Below are 16,862 nucleotides of genomic sequence, written 5' to 3' on the forward strand. Positions count from 1 at the left end.
TTCCGTCCGGCATAAAAAAAAAGCCTGGGCCAATATTCGATCACCGCAGTTACCCTGTTCGAACGTTTAACGACTTTAATTAGAACGATGGCTGATTGCTAGCAAAAACAGTGTTGTTTTAACGACATCCACCTGCAGAAATCGATATACGCGAAACGAGCGTGTATTTAAAAGGATGGAAAAAATAAATATCGACAATGTTTATATTTAAAAGAATGAAAAAAATAAGCATTGATAATGTTTATATTTAAAAAAATATAAAGCTTTTAAATGTGATATAAAAGATGGTAAACACCAGGACATATTAATTACGATTAAATTAATTTATTCAAAAATTATGTTCCATCGAAAAATATATTCCTATAACTAAATCATAAAAATAATGATTTAACCTAAGGTAAAAGATTCCGCACATCAGTCGAAATTCAACAGAGCTTAAGCTTGATACCTTTTAATACACAGTGTTAAAAGTATCATACTGTATCGAGGATCGTTTCATGAAGACTCGTAAGGATACTGATTCTGTTCACTTAATCGTGAAATAAAAAACATTGTCGACTATAATAATTTACAGAAAGAAATCGCAGTGAACTTTCTTGTTGAAGGAACTCCGCAACTTTGATGGGATCCCGTAAAATCATTAGAAACAATTTATTCACGTTTCCATACAAAATCGCATACACCGTACGTAGATTGTTGACAAATAGATAACACACGGTACAAAGAATATGTGGATAACGAAACATGATATAAATAGACAGTATATGATAAGTTTGAGAAGAGACTAATTACATATTACAGATTCAAACGAAAGAAGTATACTCCTAGGTCCTCGTGTGTGCGTGAATACTAAAAAGCATTTCTTGGAACTAATCAGTATTGTACATATACATATATGCACTCGTGTCACAATGATTTATAGTCTCTTCCTTTCATTTTTTTTTTATAAATCATGACTCGACGCATTTTCGTCACACTAAACACGCATGCGGCGTGGTATTTATAAATTTATTACTATCCTACGCTATCTAAAGCTTTGCAAACATTCGCCATAAATAATTTGTAACATATACACAATTTTTACAGAACAGCGTCTTTTTGTAGCGATACACTCTCGTAACGAACAATTAAATTAATTATTAACCATCGCATGGAACAATTCGTTGAAGATAACATAATGCAATACCATCTATTTATATTTTTTACGTCTTTTGAAACCAACAATACAGTAGAACTTCATTCATCTGAACATGTCGAAAGACAAGATAGTTTGAATAATTAAAGTGTTTAGATAATAGATCACTGATTTTCTTCTCCATTAATGACTTGTATTTTCTTATATAGCAACTGTTAATAATAAGAATTCAACAGTACATTTAGTTAATCAGACAATCAGTGATATTTTATTTAGATAAATGAATTTTTACCATACATGGCATGACATTGGACGGATTGCATTAGCCATCTTTAAGGTACTAGTGTAAGACGTCCGTTCATAATATCATACATGAATATATTTAATTCATCCACGGCGGACAGGAAGTCGGTGGCTGATATGTTTGAGAAATTGGCACCTGATAATGTTGCGCTGTTTGAGGAGGATGCTGCGATCGTTGCTGATGATGCGGCGGTGGTGGTGGTGGTGGATTGCAAATGGATTGCATCAATGGATGTGAATTATAAGGGGGAGGTTTTGTTGTATACGGTAGCATTTGATTATACTCGACATTCATTTGATGCTCCAATATCGCATTTTGTAGCGGCGAACGATTACCTTCAATGTGTCCTGAATAATTACGGAAACACTGTCATTAAATTACACACGCAGACCTAAGGTAAAGTATAATAATTAAATGTATGAAAAAAAGTTTGTTAAATTAATAGAAAAAGAAAACTATCTTTTAAAATTGAAAAATTCATCGATAGCAACCGCATAATTTTACTAATCTTTTCTGATGCATGTATTATAAACAACATAAATGTTGAGATCAATGAAATATTAAGTTTTTCAGTGAATCATATAGATTATATTTACAAATGTATACATGTAAACAATTATTTACATTGCCATTATTCAGTATGTATACCTCTGGGTCTAATTTGAGGTGGTGGCATATTAGTTGGAGGTAGAGTAGGACACATTCCTTGGTGGTCTCCGTCTCTTGGCATCGGTGGTGGTCTACCCCATGGAACTCTAACGTGGTGACTCTGCCATGGTGCCTGTGGTGGAAGAGGTGGAGGTAGAGGTGGTCCACCTCCTGGATGAATGTTCATCGAATCTCCCATTGCATTCTGCTCATTTCCTGTGATCCAAATATACAGGTAATAAATCTATACTGAATATCTATACGTATGATAATGTGTTTTAAGTATACCTGAACTCATGCCTGGAGGTTTTTGATCCATGTTGCGTTTTTCACCTAAATAATAGAAATAATGAAATGAAATAAAATATATTGGAAGATATGCAACAACTACATTAAAATGTATCACAGAATTAATATGGCGAATAACGTGATGAAATATTGTAGTAAAACGATCAACTTAAATAGTATTAGATTGTTATTAAAAATAAGAATAAAAATGCAAATGTATTATTTTTCCTTTGTATACAATTCAAAAGTTTCTGCAAATTTTTAAAATTATAAAAACTATTTCTATTGTTTAAAATATTATCATACTATTCAATTGTTACTGCTTTTTACTTTTCTTCTCAAGATGAATGTGTTGTGTAAACAAAAATTTATTTTAATCTGTAATATTATAGAATGATGTAACAATATTTCACGCCATTGACCATTTCTAACTAAAACAAGAAAATAAATACTGATTATAGAGCTACATTCATTAGAAAACATATAATACATTTTAATCCATGGCATCAGTTATGGTGTTACAGTTATCGTTCAGATTATTCAGCCTACATTTTCTACCTAGCTCGTGATCTGTAAAATAAAATTTATTATTAAGCACTTATTTGCATCTACAAAAACCGAGTTTCCAATTAAAGTCATCCTTGAGATCACACCAAAGTGGATTTACTATGAAATAAATAGTATTATGAAGTACAGATGATTTTTCAGCAAAATCCACACCATTGATTCTGAAAATTGTGTACAGACAAAAAGAACAGGATTAAATAATTTTTAAATTGATACTTATTAATGTTGATACAGTAATCCATGTATTCGCATGCTCCGCTTTGTCCGAAGTAATACAACCTTAACAATTCAGCTCGTTAAACTTAAAATACTTATATTAAAATATATGTATAATGCATTTCAACATAACGCGAATGATAATAATCATAGTTAATACTTGTTAAAAGTAATCACTGAAATGTAAAATCACTTTGTTGCATAGAGATCTGAAAACGCATATACTTGGATGAAAACCATATGAAAAAGCATTTAAATTAAGATGCTTAAGTTAATTTAATTATTATAATGGTATAATATAATAGAGCGAAACTTTTGTTAATTCTAAATAATAACAAACAAAGACAAATAGAAAGCAATCTATTATCATGATATCGTAAATGGCTGTAGACAATCCTGTCGTCCATCTGCAAAATATTTGTACAAGTACCTATTTTGTGAAAGCAGATCGCTAAATATATGGCAATTAAGAGTAAGACAAAATTTATACTGTTTAGTAAAAAATGTATTTTTACAATAAGTAATATACTACAGGCTAAGAGTATTGAGAAACAATGCTAGATACCCATCTGAAATGAAAATGCAAAAATAAATTAAACGTGAAAATATGAGTTGTTACTTAATTTTGTACATTTAATTTAATAGTCATCACATGTGTGTTAATTTTCAAAAGGTATCCAGCACTCTTTCAACTTGAATACTCTTAGTTACAGACCTGGATGTGGAGGTGGCATTAGCAGCTTGTTTCGATCTCCATGCGGTAGACCCGTAGCTGTTGGTGATGGACCGTGTAAGACTTGTTGCTGTCGATCACCTTCTCTGCTTAAACAATTCAGTTTCAAATTATTAACGCACAATCTATGGTTATAAATAAACATTTCAAAACTTAAGCAAATATCACCTGATGCACTGCCATGGATACTTCTGAAATGTTAAAAATACCTGATATTTTCAGGTCATAGTTAATCATACCAAACTTAATGTGAAATGTATTTTATTTCTATATGACACAGAATATTATTATAATTATTCCCAATTGGTTTACATATAATCTGTAAGGTAGCATTATCATTAACTAGCACTAAAAGCTTGGATCACATATGTATATCTTCCACTGAAATATCACTACTGAGAATAGAGCTATTATTTCATTTGTGATACATATGAAAAAGAAATTTATTTTAGGAAAGTCACATACATAAATAAACTCTTTTATCAACATAATATTCTGTGAAAAGATTCAGTATATTCACAATCAACCACTTTAAACGTCCCGATTACTTGGATGTACGTTTATACAAATTCTACATCTTATCGCAAGTAAAACAGTTATTTAAAGATAATTTTGATTGTGAATATGTAGCTTATAAGAATAAATCAATACACCTTACTCTATGAATGATTTTAACTTTTCATAATAAATTTACGATCAGGAAATAAGTAAATCATTTCCTTCTTATTTACTGAGATTGGTACATCTTAACTAAAACAGGTTTCTGGAAAGAATTTAATATGTCGCAATATATATGTTCAAGCTCACTATAAAGTAAACTAATTTCATTTAACTTCAATCTTCATGTCTAAACAATTATTTATAAAGCAGTTTTTATAGATAAGAGACTCCCAACACTGTTAATGGTACTATAGAAAATGGTTTAAAGCATTAAAAAATTATGTTCCAATATAACACTGTTTTTCAGTTTTGAATTTAATAAAATATTATAGTAATTTAAATTATTATATAAAAAAAGTAAGCACGGTTATATTGTGTTTTAAATACATATTTAAATATGTAATTAAAATCCATTAAACCTGCTTTATTCACGCATCAAAGTTTAATCTTCTCGTATATTTCAAGAAAACTACACTGTGTACACATAAATATAACAATTATATAAAACTAAGTAAAGAAAAATTTAATCACTTCACTTACCCTGTTCCGTGACGTTGAGCAGGTAGGGGAACACATTGATACGGCGATGCTTCCTGTTTTTTTTTTTGTGTGAAAGAATACATTTAAATTTTTAAGATTTTACACAAGAACAAATTAATTTATTTAAATAGCAATAAATTCGAGGAACTAACCGGATTAGTTTCAACATCTGAAAATCTTCTCTTTACCCCGTGAGATTTCTGTTCCGGTGAATCAGGTTTTTGCTCAAACTGTTGAGGTGGTGGTTGAACTGTATAATGCAATTGTGGCGGGACATGCCCATTCTGATACTGCATATGCTGAGCATGGTACTGTATCTGTGCTTGCACTTGAGGTGGAGGTACATTGTGTAAAGGTATATTTGCAGGTGGCATTTGAACCTGTGAAATACAAATTTTACATATTTATTAACGTATATTGTACCTAATTAAAATGTGCGTTGTAGATACCGTTACGTCACCTGCAATTGACCCTGCGACTGTAACATTTGCTGCGGTTGTTGCGCTTGATACAACCATGGAGCATTTTGCGGAGGAGGTGCTTGCGTTGGTGGCGGAATACTAGTAAGAATATTCATTGAATTTGGCATTTGAGCAGCTGATGGTGGTGGTGGTACAATTTGCGGAGGTGGTACTGGTTGGGGATGTGGTCCTTGATCCACTGGTCCTTCCTGCTGATGTTGAATTTCACCTCCAGGAGGAAGAGGATGTTGTTGAGGATGTTGGGGTGATTGAGCATTAGGGACTAAGAAAGTTTGGGTAGTCGGAGGTGGTACTTGTAAATGAAATTGAGGCGCATGACCCTCGAATTGTGGGGGTAACATATGTTGTGCCACAGCCTGAGATTGTTCATGATTTTGTTGTAACTGTGGTGGAACAATATGCTCTCCTGGTTGCAATACAAACTGTGTTTGCGACTGTGATACAGGTGCTTGCACTTGTTGATACTGTATTTGATAAGTTTGTGGTACTGGGGGTGGTGGTTGATTTGGAGGAAAATTTGGTGGCGGAAAATGCAGATGCAATAGTGGCGGAGGCGGTTGTTGTGTTAGATTAATTGGAGCCTGTGGGGGTGGTTGTTGTAAATTCACGTTTACAGCTTCGATTATTCCTTGCGATGGCGTAGAAGGCCTTTGTACATTCGGTTGAGTATAAACGTAAGAAACTGCACCACTGACTGGCGCACTGCTACTTGTAATGAAATTTTGTTGAGCCGGATTTTGAGGCGGTGGCTGACTCATCACGTACATTTGAGTCACAGGCTGAGGTGATGCTTGTGATCCCGGTTGAATTCCTTGAATCTGTAGTGGTTGTCCGGGATGAATTTGGTATTGAACTTGACTTACTGTTGATGGAGGACCGATTAATTGTACTTGTCCAACTGGTGGAGGTGGCATAAATGTCTGTATCTCCTTTTATATAAAACATCGAATTAGAACAAAAATAATTTCAATTGCTATGGTTATTGAATACACTTTTTAAATTTAAATATTACTTGAGTTTGTGGTGGTGGTACTAATGGTCCAGAATGAGGAGGAATGTGTACTCCAGGTGGAGGAACTGTTATACCAGATCCTGGTGCACCAGCTACTGTAGCAGTGAGAATTGTTGCTGGTAATGTTACTACGCTACTTTGCGGATGTTGTATAATATCTGTTAAGAATGGTTTATAATGATTAGAAAAAGAATTTTTAGTTGCTATTAACTATACATTCTACCTTGATGTTGTATAGTAACAACATTAGGTTGTCCCAAGGTACCTATATTCATAGTTTGGAACTGTGCTATAAAGAAATGAAAATGATTATGAATAAAAAATTATGATCCCAATATATTTATATAAGTATAGTTCTTACTTTGTTGTATTTGCGATTGCTCGATAACTTGCTGAGATTGTACCGGAGGTGGTTGTTGCTGTATGTATGACTGTAATTCAGATTGCATTGTTTGAATTAAATTAACTGCTAATTGCTTTGCATTTTGTAATGCTTCTGGCTTTGGATGCCTATATAATCAAAACATACAATATATTTTATCAGTACAAACAGAAAATTTGTATTTTAAAAAAATATGAACAAACGATCTTACTCTATATACAAATGCAGAGGTTCTGGAGATTCAGTGCCTAAAACAGGATCAATAAACTGTGATCCTCTACCTCTCAAAGTTACATTTGCACCTGTTTCACCCCTAATATATAATAAATTTGCAGCCCCTGCACCTATAATTCTACCTCGTAAGTCAAACCCCTCTGGGGCATTTTCTATTCCAACACAAATTTTTTCCTGTCAAAATTATGTACATATATTGGTAAAGAAAAGTATAAATTGCAGATATATTGGTTAGCATTAGGGGTGTACAGGTATCCGAAAATTCGGACAGGGCTCGGGTTGGAAATTTTTTTCGGGGTACCCCTCAATTACCCTACCGACCCCAATCGAACCGAGACTCAGTACCCAAATTTTCAGGTACCCGCGCACTCATAGTTAGCATACGTTATATAAAAATATTACATACTACGGATGTAACTCCGGAATGTAAACTCATAAGAGGTGGTGGTGCATTAGTAAATCTACTTGGCCTATTTAAAGAGCTCTGGTGTTCAGTTTTAATAATTTCATTAATTTTTTGTATAGCCACTGCAAAAAAAGAAATGTTTCTGAAATATATTTCTAAGTTTTACAAAGATTGTAAAAAAAGTAACATACAGTCCACATTATGTTTTGTATGTCCCTGTATATAAAGATACAAAGGACGTTCACTAGGACAACGTAATTTTTCTTGTTCTGTCATAAAACGTCCACGTGTTGAAACAGTAGCACCTAAAGATGTTTGAGAAGTATTAGGTATGAATTATATATTAGATATTAGACATAGAACACATAGTTAAATAACAAGAATAGACCTGAATAGGAATTAATTTCATCCTGTATGTAACCCTTTGTAAGCAATGTGCGGGCACTAGGTGGTATTTCATTAATTTCAAACTCTGATGTATATGTCTCCCCATTTTTAAAGGTTGCATTTGAAGCTGTCAGCTGTACATTTAAAAAAATGTATTAGTTTAACAATAATCTAAACTAATATGAAAATCATTTTACAGCCTACCTTATTGTTTGAATCTGATCCTCTTAATTTTCCTTTAGCCATAGAGATGAAATATATACAGCCTTGTCAAAAATCTTTTTGCTCATAACGTCAAAACATGCATATAGACAACACCATTTAAATGTCTTATCACTATATTAAAAGAAATGAACCAATAAATATAACATTTCTGTTATAGTATTACAGTTTCTACGTATATAAATCACGTATATTGTAAAAAACCGAGGTTCTAGCTAATACCAATAAATCTCCAATTAAGCGCCAATGAATTAAACTGTATTGTTATATATACTTAATCATTTGATAAAAACTAACTGCAATTTATAATTTCATGATAAATATTTACTTAAAACAGTTATTACTGAATTAATTTCGAAGTAGTTTCATAAAAATATTAACCAATACTACAAATCATTCACTACCATTCTTTCAGTATGTATGTATGTAACCAGGCCCTCCAAACTCTCGTATTTCATGCTGTAACGAAAATTAGTATTTGCGGTGAAACTCCAGACGGCGTTGATGTCGTTACGAACACATATAAATGATATCGGTGAGATACACACCCACGCAAGCACATGGTCCTTATATACATATATACATATATGCGTGTGCATAGTCTTGCTTATTCAAACTTTGAAAACTAAAAATAATGAAAGGGGAAAAATTACAACAATATATGTATAATAAAGGGGATATAACGCATGTTGATGGTAATAGCAGATTGCTTCGATATCAAATACTACACCCATTACCCATTGTCAGTTAATGCCTTGAGCTCAGCCTTGCCATATTACAGTAACAAAACGAGCAGCAAGGAGAGGTTGATCAGTGACTACAGATAGTCACTGGTAGTCACTACTGGTCACTACCATTGTCGCTCACATGTGTCGGTTGTGTGCTGAACATATTTTCATTTATTTATTGTGAATATTTATTAATTTATTAATAAAAATGATTATTTCAACGAACGAAGGTAATCCAAACGCGTTAAAATTAATAATAGCAGCTAAAATGGCCCAACAGTCTGTTACCATTAAGACGGTACAGCCTAAAGGTAAAACACTTAACCTTTCCAAGTGGAGAACTTCCACTTCAATAATTATTCATAAACTTTATTACATTTCTTAAACTATTTCAATGTACTTTGTTTCTTATTCTATACATAGTAAGTTTCTTGGGTCGTTTACCTGCTGTTGAACTACCATCTGGATTAGTGTTATTTAGCACTAGTGCAGCAATGCAACTATTAGTACCTCCACCTAAAGAATCAAATGCTCTGAATAATAAGTGGTTGGAATGGGATATTTCTAAGTTACAGGTAAACAATTATAAATTATGCAAATTTGTTATATTTCAATTAATTGAAATTTATAAATGTTATATAGCCAGCTATAGTGCTTTACACTAATACAGGAAGTTATAAAACAGCAAGTAAATTATGCTTATGGTCTTTGTTGGAAGAACTCAACAGAGAATTAAAGGAGAAAAAGTACTTAAATAAGGTAATTTGTAATAAAATACATAGAAATATCAATATAACATTAACACGTTCCGTGCTGGACAAATTTCTGTACACGTTACACCCCACGCGGCACGGAACGTGTTAAGATTTACTTACGATTTTTCTATGAATATTTTAGGATCATAATGATTTGTCATTGGCAGATACCTGTATTTGGGTAACTGTATGGTCTACTGTGTTAGTTACAGACATTGGGAAAGAATTATGTAAAGAATATTTATTTCTTAAAGATTGGTTAGCCAATATTGAATTACTGCCAATTATTCAGGTAAAACAGTTGTTCGTTATCTTTTTTATACATGATATTTACATTGATTTTTCAATTAATACAGTTTTTTGGGTGTTTAGGATTCTATTAAGGAATATAAATTTGAAAGAGGTTTGAGAGCAATTGTCAGTATTCAAGCTGCATCCTGGTTTCCTGTTATTAGTTCCCTAAATTCACCAGCTAATAAAGCACAACCAAGTGATGTAAGTTCATCAAAACTTTAATCATAATATTAAGCAATTTAATCATATAAACAAATAACTTAACAGATAAGCCCAACTAAAGAGAAAGAGTTAGAAGCAGTTAGCCAAGAAGAGATGCAAAATATTGCAAGTAATTGGTCTTCTAAGTCATATCCAGATGTGAAAAATTCTCCTTACCCTGTGTAAGCTTAAATGTACATAAATGTTTTTATTTAAATACAAGTAATAAATATGTAATTAATATAAATATATTTATATTACTTTCAGATTACCAAAGAAAGGGGAAAGAAATATTTTAATAACATCTGCATTACCTTATGTTAACAATGTTCCTCATTTAGGAAATATTATTGGTTGTGTACTTTCTGCTGATATTTTTGCCAGGTTTGTATCTTAATGTGGATTATCATAATCTAAACATAAACGTTTTAAATTATATGTTTTGTTTACAGATATTGTAGACAAAGAAATTATAATACCCTTTTCATTAGGTATGCACATGTTTTATATATGTTGTATATTAAATTCCAGGTGTTATGTATTAAATAACTTTGATTTAATATTTCAGTGGAACTGATGAATATGGTACTGCTACAGAAGCTAAAGCTTTGGAAGAAAAGACAACACCACAAGCTATTTGCGACAAATTTTTCGATATACATAATGACATTTATAGATGGTTTAGCATAGGGTTTGATTATTTTGGTCGCACTACAACGCCTGAACAAACAGAGTAAGATGGATCTCGTACTAGCCGCATTATAGAATGTAATTTTTTGAGGTTTTATTATTTTAGAGTTGTAGGTCGAATTAGTTTTTAGTCATTTTTCTTATGTTACTATCGCAGTAAAATAAGCAAATTTGTGATATTATAAAAGTATAATATATTATCTTTCAGAATCGTGCAATCATTTTTCTTAAGAATAAAATCGCAAGGGTATATATTGAGTGAAATAGTAGATCAACTTCTCTGCGAGTCGTGCAATAGATTTTTAGCAGATAGATTTGTAGAAGGAACGTGTCCACGGTGTAAATACGAAGATGCACGTGGTGATCAATGCGATGGATGCGGTCATTTAGTGAATGCGACAGATTTAATATCTCCCCGGTGTAAAGTATGCAGTAATAGACCCATTGTTAAGAAATCGGAACAGTTCTTTTTAGATTTACCTAAGGTAAATATCTTTATTTTATGTTAAATTGTCATGTTAAATTTATTAAATTCATTTATTTAAATGAATGAATAAAATATTATCTGTTACAGTTAGAGAGTAAATTAAAAGAATGGTCCCCCACTGTGGAAAAGGGGTGGTCGACTGTTGCGAAAGTTGTCGCAAAACCATGGTTACGCGATGGACTTAAACCACGATGTATAACGCGTGATTTGAAGTGGGGAATACCCGTCCCTGTAAAAGGTTTTGAAAATAAAGTGTTCTATGTTTGGTTTGATGCACCCTTTGGCTATATCAGTATTACAAAAAGATACACTAAGGAATATGAACAGTGGTGGAAACCAACAGACGTAGAAGTTGATTTATATCAATTTATGGCAAAAGACAATGTTCCATTCCATGCAATAATGTTCCCTGCTTGTTTATTAGCAGCTAATGAAGGATATATATTATTGAAGCATTTAATGGCAACAGGTACGAATTCAGACACGTTAACAATGTTACATAAACCTTTCTATAATACATATAGTTAATTACTAATTATTCACTCGTTCAGAATACCTGAATTACGAAGATACAAAGTTTTCAAAATCCAGAGGTATCGGAGTGTTCGGAACTGATGCTAGAGATACCGGCATACCTGCTGATGTTTGGCGGTTTTATCTTGCATATGTTAGACCAGAAACTCAAGATTCTAATTTCAATTGGATAGATCTAGTAACCAAAAATAATAATGAATTATTAAATAATTTTGGAAACTTTGTTAACAGGTACGTGGTGTATTAAGTATCACGAATTGCCTAAATGATAGGAGTAATCTTTTCCTCCTTTTTACTATTATTATTAAAAACTTTTAGGGCCCTAGTATTTGCTGAAAAATACTTCGAGTCTAAAATACCAGCAATGACACTGCAAGAAGAGGATTTAACACTACTAGTGTTAGCTCAACGGGAATTGTCTTCTTACATACACAATTTGGAACAAGCTAAATTACGCGATGGTTTGAAACATGTTTTAGCGATTTCAAAACATGGAAATCAGTACATGCAATTCCAAGAACCATGGGTCAAAATTAAAGGATCGGACACTGATAAGTAAGTATAAGTTTCAGTCATATAATGTTACATCATTAACGTGTTGTCGTTTCAAACTGAAACATAATGTAACATTTTGCTTCTTTTTATTGTTTGTAGGAAGAGAGCAGGAACGATCATCGGTATTTGCTGCAATTTAGCGTGTCTTTTGTCGGCTCTTCTAGCTCCGTATATGCCTAATGTTTCACGCCAAATTAGAACGCAACTAGGATTGGATGCTAGCAGTTATGGTTACATTCCTGACATTATTACAAACATACTCCCAACGGGGCATAAAATCGGTAAACCATCTCCTCTGTTTAAAAAGATAGAGGAGAAAGAGGTAGAAACGTTGAGACAAAAATATGCTGGGAAACAAGAAACTAAAAATGACGCGCAAAAAAATAACGATAATGACGTTAAAAGTTTAGAAGCTGCAATTGCAGAACAGGTTAGCAAAACTTTAATAGCAATGAAAATTACTAATAATCGTTACAGTGTATGTATTCTGTATTTCTAGGGCAATAAGGTTAGGGAATTGAAAGCTAAACAGGATAAAAGCATTTGGCAACCGGAGGTTCAAATTCTTTTAAATTTGAAGAAAAAACTTTCTGATCTCGTGAGCGGATCAAGTAAGCCTACTGAGTCATCACAACCAAAAAATAAAAAGCCGGAAGTGGTGTTTGTACCTGAACAAAATGGGGGTGCTTCCGTGGATGTTGCAAGTTTGAAATCAGCTATTACTAAACAGGTTTGTGAAGATTATATTACAATAATTAAACTTACGGTGGCCTCTATGGTGTTTCATATTAATATATATTTATCTCTGTTTGTTAAGGGTGAACTCGTACGTGAACTGAAAGCTAAAGAACAGAAATCAGTATGGCAGCCCGAAGTGGAAAAACTGTTAAAACTTAAAAAACAATTAGCTGATCTCACTGGGATAACGCCAGCTCCGACTGATAAAAAGTCGAAGAAAAAGAAGTAAATTACACGCATTTCTTCATCATCGTGAAGATGTAAAATTTCATACAATACAGGCCCATTTTTCATCTCTTATTTCAGCGAATACACTTTGAAAGTACGTCAGTATGATATTTTCTTAACTAATGTAATCCATATATTTCATTTAATAAAATTGATTTATACATATGGAAAGCATCACTGCATTAAATAATTCATGAAATCATTGTTTTGTTATGATTTTCTTTCTAATTACAGCTATATATTTTTGCAAAACTTGTTTATAATTTTCCTTCCTCTGTTTTGTTTGCAGCACATGAAAAACAATATTCTCGATAAAACAAATTATAGCAGACAGTACAATTCCAATAAATAAAAGAAGTATTATTGGTATCGTTTCGTGGATGGTAACGCTTGATACATAATGTTTGTCTTTGTCACAATAAGGCTTCCTAGAGGTCCAACGTAGTACTTCCCTCTTTCTGATTCCTGCCGTGGCTATTCTAATAAGGCTGAAGTTAATGGGTCTTTTAATCCACCTCAACATTTACTTATTTAAAAACATATATAAAATTTCTTACCCAATCTTTGTTATCTCTCGAAATGGACTGTTTTTAGTTGACCATAAACCTAATGTATTAGGTCTAAACAAATGTATTTCACTAAGTTGACAAATCATCTGTTTACTGAACATACGTTCAATCACTGGATAAACGTTGATAGGATCTGCATGATAAGCATATCTAGGGTTCATAATTCCCTTTACACCCTCTTCTATTGGTCGAAACTTTTTATTTTCTGGTATAATGTCCCAGTATTTCTTGAAATATTGTACTTCCGGTACAGGAGCCTGTAAATATGTATATATTTTTCGATTAGAAATAATTGTTTAATATATATTATCTACAAAAATTAAAATATTTACTCGTAATAAGAAATTTAAGTAGATATCCTTGTAAGCTGTAAGCTTCATTTTGCTATTTATTAATGAATATAATGAATCATTCATTTTATTTGAAGGTGCATTCAGTCGAGCTGATACTATTGCTGCTGAGTAATAATTATACACAAGTAAACCAAAGATCATTATGTGAAGAAATGCTACACGACCTGCCCATTTATTGCTGACAAATGGTAAACCTGTAATATTAAAATTTGCATCTGTTCAAACTGTGTAATAAACTTTTTTATAGAATACCTTGTTGACACATTGCAGCTACAATAATAAGAACCGTTGTTCCACAGTCGGAATTGTTAACGTTCTTCTCCACTTTTAATATCATCCACAAGGCGAATATTATAATGAACGATAATAAAAATATCATGTACCAAACATTTGTTGAAAATGGTCTAAAGATTATATTTATGTCTATCTTTGATGAGGGTACAGTGAGAAACATAAAACACGTTCTGTAAAAAACACAATATACTTGATGATTGTAAATTTAATTAATTGTATTAGCTGTACAGGAATAATTAATGCCGAAGTTACCTTACAGGCCAAACTTGTGTGATCACGTCCGCATAATTAAGCCTTTCGTTTGTTAAAATCGAAGGATAGTATCCCAAATCAAAAATACGTTTACTGAGACCAGTAACCAGCGGGCCGTTCCTATCATTTTTCTCCCAATGGTCTAATTCCAACACTTCCAAACTATAAATAAAACATGTATCGAAAAAAATAAGAAAATCGAAGAAATTGTAATTAGCGAAAAATTACGTGAAATTGAATATTTCAGCAATGTCCACTATGAGTGAATATCCAAATTTCGGCCAGTTATCTGTAAGTGCCACACTGTTCTGCTCCTGAAGATACTCTGTCAAAATTTGATCTTTAGGCCTCTGAGTTACCTATGTAAAGATTATCATTTATATTTGTAATATATGATTATTAAGTACATCCACTTGAGACTCACGACACCAGCAACTCTAACTTTCATCTTATGATAGTTCCATCTTCTGGAGAACTTATCCGCTTTCAAGTTAATGTCTAATCCATCATTTTCTCTCCAGCTACCAAATTCTGTGATGTTCAATAAACCACCACAAGGTTTGCAATGATTATACACATCGTATAAAATATAATCGTCATTCTTCGGTACAGAAATGACTACATCTGTGATGATGCTAAACACGCTGTCGTTTAATAATTGAATAGTACGGTTCATACTTTCTCCCAAAATCAGCCACTGGTGCAGATGGTCGAACATGTAATAGGCTGAAGTCTAAATCATGGTTTTTTCTATATCATTATTCGTAAAAATTTAAAAGAACAGTTTCGATGGTTTTATTATATAGGGTGTTCGACAACAAGTGGGCAAAATTTGAAGGGGTGATTCTGGGGATCAAAATAAGACGAAAATCAAAAATAACGAATAGCGTTTGCGGCTTTGTTTTACAGTAATTAACGTTTAAAAATTCGAGTAATAAAAAGCGCCTGAAACCTGCAATCCGCCCAGCACCGACGACTGAACGATTCTTGGTTATAACTGTACCTTCCCCTGCTGACCTGACGTTCAGTAGTCGGTGCTGGGCAGGTTGCAGGTTTCAGGCGTTTTTTACTCGAATTTTTAAACGTTAATTACTGGAAAACAAAGCCGCAAACGCTATTTCGTTATTCTTGATTTTCGTCTTATTTTGATCCCTAGAATCACCCCTTCAAATTTTGCCCATCTGTTGTCGAACACCCAGTATACCTCGCTGAAAAGTTTAACGACATCATCGTCTGTAAAGGAACACTGTAGATCCAAGAACACTCCTAAATTCCAATGATCACTGTACAAAAATTGTGATATGTCGATGTTTGATGTAAGTTGTTTTATGGAGGCTGCGATCCCAGCCTCATTAAAAATTCGGATGATTTGATAGTCATCTGAATTAAAACATTCACTTAATTGAACCGAGAAGAGAAGTTAACGTGATCTCAAAATCTAATTCACTTATTACTTACTTTCACTGTTTCCACAAGAAAATCCAACCACCCCGTTGACTTGTTTAAAAAGAAAATAATCGCGAATTATGTTGACATTGTTTGCATACAAGGTGACGATTAATTGCAAATAAAAGAAACTTCGAAAGTGCATTTTTCTTACTATCATTGCACTTTATTCTCGGTTGTAAATCAAACGACTGCATGCAGAAGGTTCGTGTTGCAACTATCAGCCAGCAAAGTCATCCCTTCTTTCATTTTATATGAGAAAGCATGTCAGTTTTGACGTAATGGTTCTTTAGCAAAGGAAACAACTTCTGGTTTGCACATGTACCACCTAACTCTATTTGTAGCTTAGTATGCTTGATAGAATACCTAAATATTTTTCTTAATTATTATTTACAGATAGAAAATTTAACAGAGGGAAAACTTCTAACAATAAATTATTGTACGTCGCCAACCTTCCGGACAGATTCTTGGTGTCTACAGGGGTACATGCCTTGAGGAGTACTTAAAGACAGAAAATTACAG

At 32.8% G+C, this 16,862-nt stretch overlaps 3 protein-coding genes across 5 annotated transcripts; 1 reads left to right on the plus strand and 2 right to left on the minus strand.

The window, feature by feature from the left end:
* Positions 1-930: 930 nt before the first annotated feature.
* On the minus strand, positions 931-8,669 carry LOC117611874 (uncharacterized). Of its 3 annotated transcripts, none has more exons than XM_034340290.2 (16): positions 8,621-8,669; positions 8,199-8,330; positions 7,996-8,128; positions 7,799-7,912; positions 7,608-7,729; positions 7,179-7,375; positions 6,947-7,095; positions 6,809-6,874; positions 6,586-6,743; positions 5,552-6,502; positions 5,244-5,471; positions 5,092-5,144; positions 3,874-3,977; positions 2,376-2,420; positions 2,088-2,303; positions 931-1,786 (listed from the first exon to the last, which is right to left on the minus strand). In XM_034340290.2, exons 2-16 carry the CDS (start codon positions 8,238-8,240, stop codon positions 1,518-1,520), a joined length of 2,847 nt encoding a protein of 948 aa, XP_034196181.2. In that variant the 5' UTR covers positions 8,241-8,330; positions 8,621-8,669; the 3' UTR covers positions 931-1,517. The 3 variants fall into 3 exon arrangements, with proteins under 3 accessions (XP_034196181.2, XP_034196182.2, XP_034196180.2); XM_034340291.2 differs by having other exon boundaries at positions 8,545-8,632; XM_034340289.2 differs by lacking the exon at positions 8,621-8,669 and adding an exon at positions 8,439-8,576.
* A 184-nt stretch (positions 8,670-8,853) lies between these two features.
* Positions 8,854-13,591, plus strand: MetRS (methionyl-tRNA synthetase 1). Its single transcript, XM_034340287.2, has 16 exons — positions 8,854-9,255; positions 9,368-9,519; positions 9,587-9,703; positions 9,842-9,991; positions 10,072-10,194; positions 10,261-10,376; positions 10,462-10,578; positions 10,647-10,685; positions 10,763-10,927; positions 11,093-11,369; positions 11,459-11,840; positions 11,923-12,136; positions 12,224-12,460; positions 12,560-12,890; positions 12,960-13,190; positions 13,278-13,591. Exons 1-16 carry the CDS (start codon positions 9,153-9,155, stop codon positions 13,425-13,427), a joined length of 2,904 nt encoding a protein of 967 aa, XP_034196178.2. The 5' UTR covers positions 8,854-9,152; the 3' UTR covers positions 13,428-13,591.
* A 34-nt stretch (positions 13,592-13,625) lies between these two features.
* Positions 13,626-16,500, minus strand: LOC117611875 (ionotropic receptor 75a). Its single transcript, XM_034340292.2, has 9 exons — positions 16,353-16,500; positions 16,099-16,274; positions 15,319-15,627; positions 15,123-15,253; positions 14,895-15,056; positions 14,601-14,812; positions 14,328-14,542; positions 13,984-14,252; positions 13,626-13,914 (listed from the first exon to the last, which is right to left on the minus strand). Exons 1-9 carry the CDS (start codon positions 16,498-16,500, stop codon positions 13,626-13,628), a joined length of 1,911 nt encoding a protein of 636 aa, XP_034196183.1.
* Between the last annotated feature and the right edge of the window lie 362 nt (positions 16,501-16,862).

The sequence above is a fragment of the Osmia lignaria genome, chromosome 10 (genome assembly GCF_051020975.1).
Source record: "Osmia lignaria lignaria isolate PbOS001 chromosome 10, iyOsmLign1, whole genome shotgun sequence".
In the NCBI taxonomy this organism is placed as follows: Eukaryota; Metazoa; Arthropoda; class Insecta; order Hymenoptera; family Megachilidae; genus Osmia; species Osmia lignaria.

Bases quoted from the DNA above. Each gene is read 5' to 3' on its own strand.
- LOC117611874 (XM_034340290.2), bottom strand. From the start codon at position 8,240: ATGGCTAAAGGAAAATTAAGAGGATCAGATTCAAACAATAAG. The intron at 7,096-7,178 runs GTAAGATCGTTT...TTGATTATATAG, and splicing joins CCTCTGCATTTGTATATAGA to GCATCCAAAGCCAGAAGCAT. The intron at 2,304-2,375 runs GTATACTTAAAA...TTTGGATCACAG, and splicing joins ACCTCCAGGCATGAGTTCAG to GAAATGAGCAGAATGCAATG.
- MetRS (XM_034340287.2), top strand. From the start codon at position 9,153: ATGATTATTTCAACGAACGAAGGTAATCCAAACGCGTTAAAATTAATA. The intron at 9,256-9,367 runs GTAAAACACTTA...TTCTATACATAG, and splicing joins TAAGACGGTACAGCCTAAAG to TAAGTTTCTTGGGTCGTTTA. The intron at 13,191-13,277 runs GTTTGTGAAGAT...CTGTTTGTTAAG, and splicing joins AATCAGCTATTACTAAACAG to GGTGAACTCGTACGTGAACT.
- LOC117611875 (XM_034340292.2), bottom strand. From the start codon at position 16,500: ATGATAGTAAGAAAAATGCACTTTCGAAGTTTCTTTTATTTGCAATTA. The intron at 16,275-16,352 runs GTAAGTAATAAG...GTTTTAATTCAG, and splicing joins TTCTTGTGGAAACAGTGAAA to ATGACTATCAAATCATCCGA. The intron at 15,254-15,318 runs GTGAGTCTCAAG...ATCTTTACATAG, and splicing joins AAGTTAGAGTTGCTGGTGTC to GTAACTCAGAGGCCTAAAGA.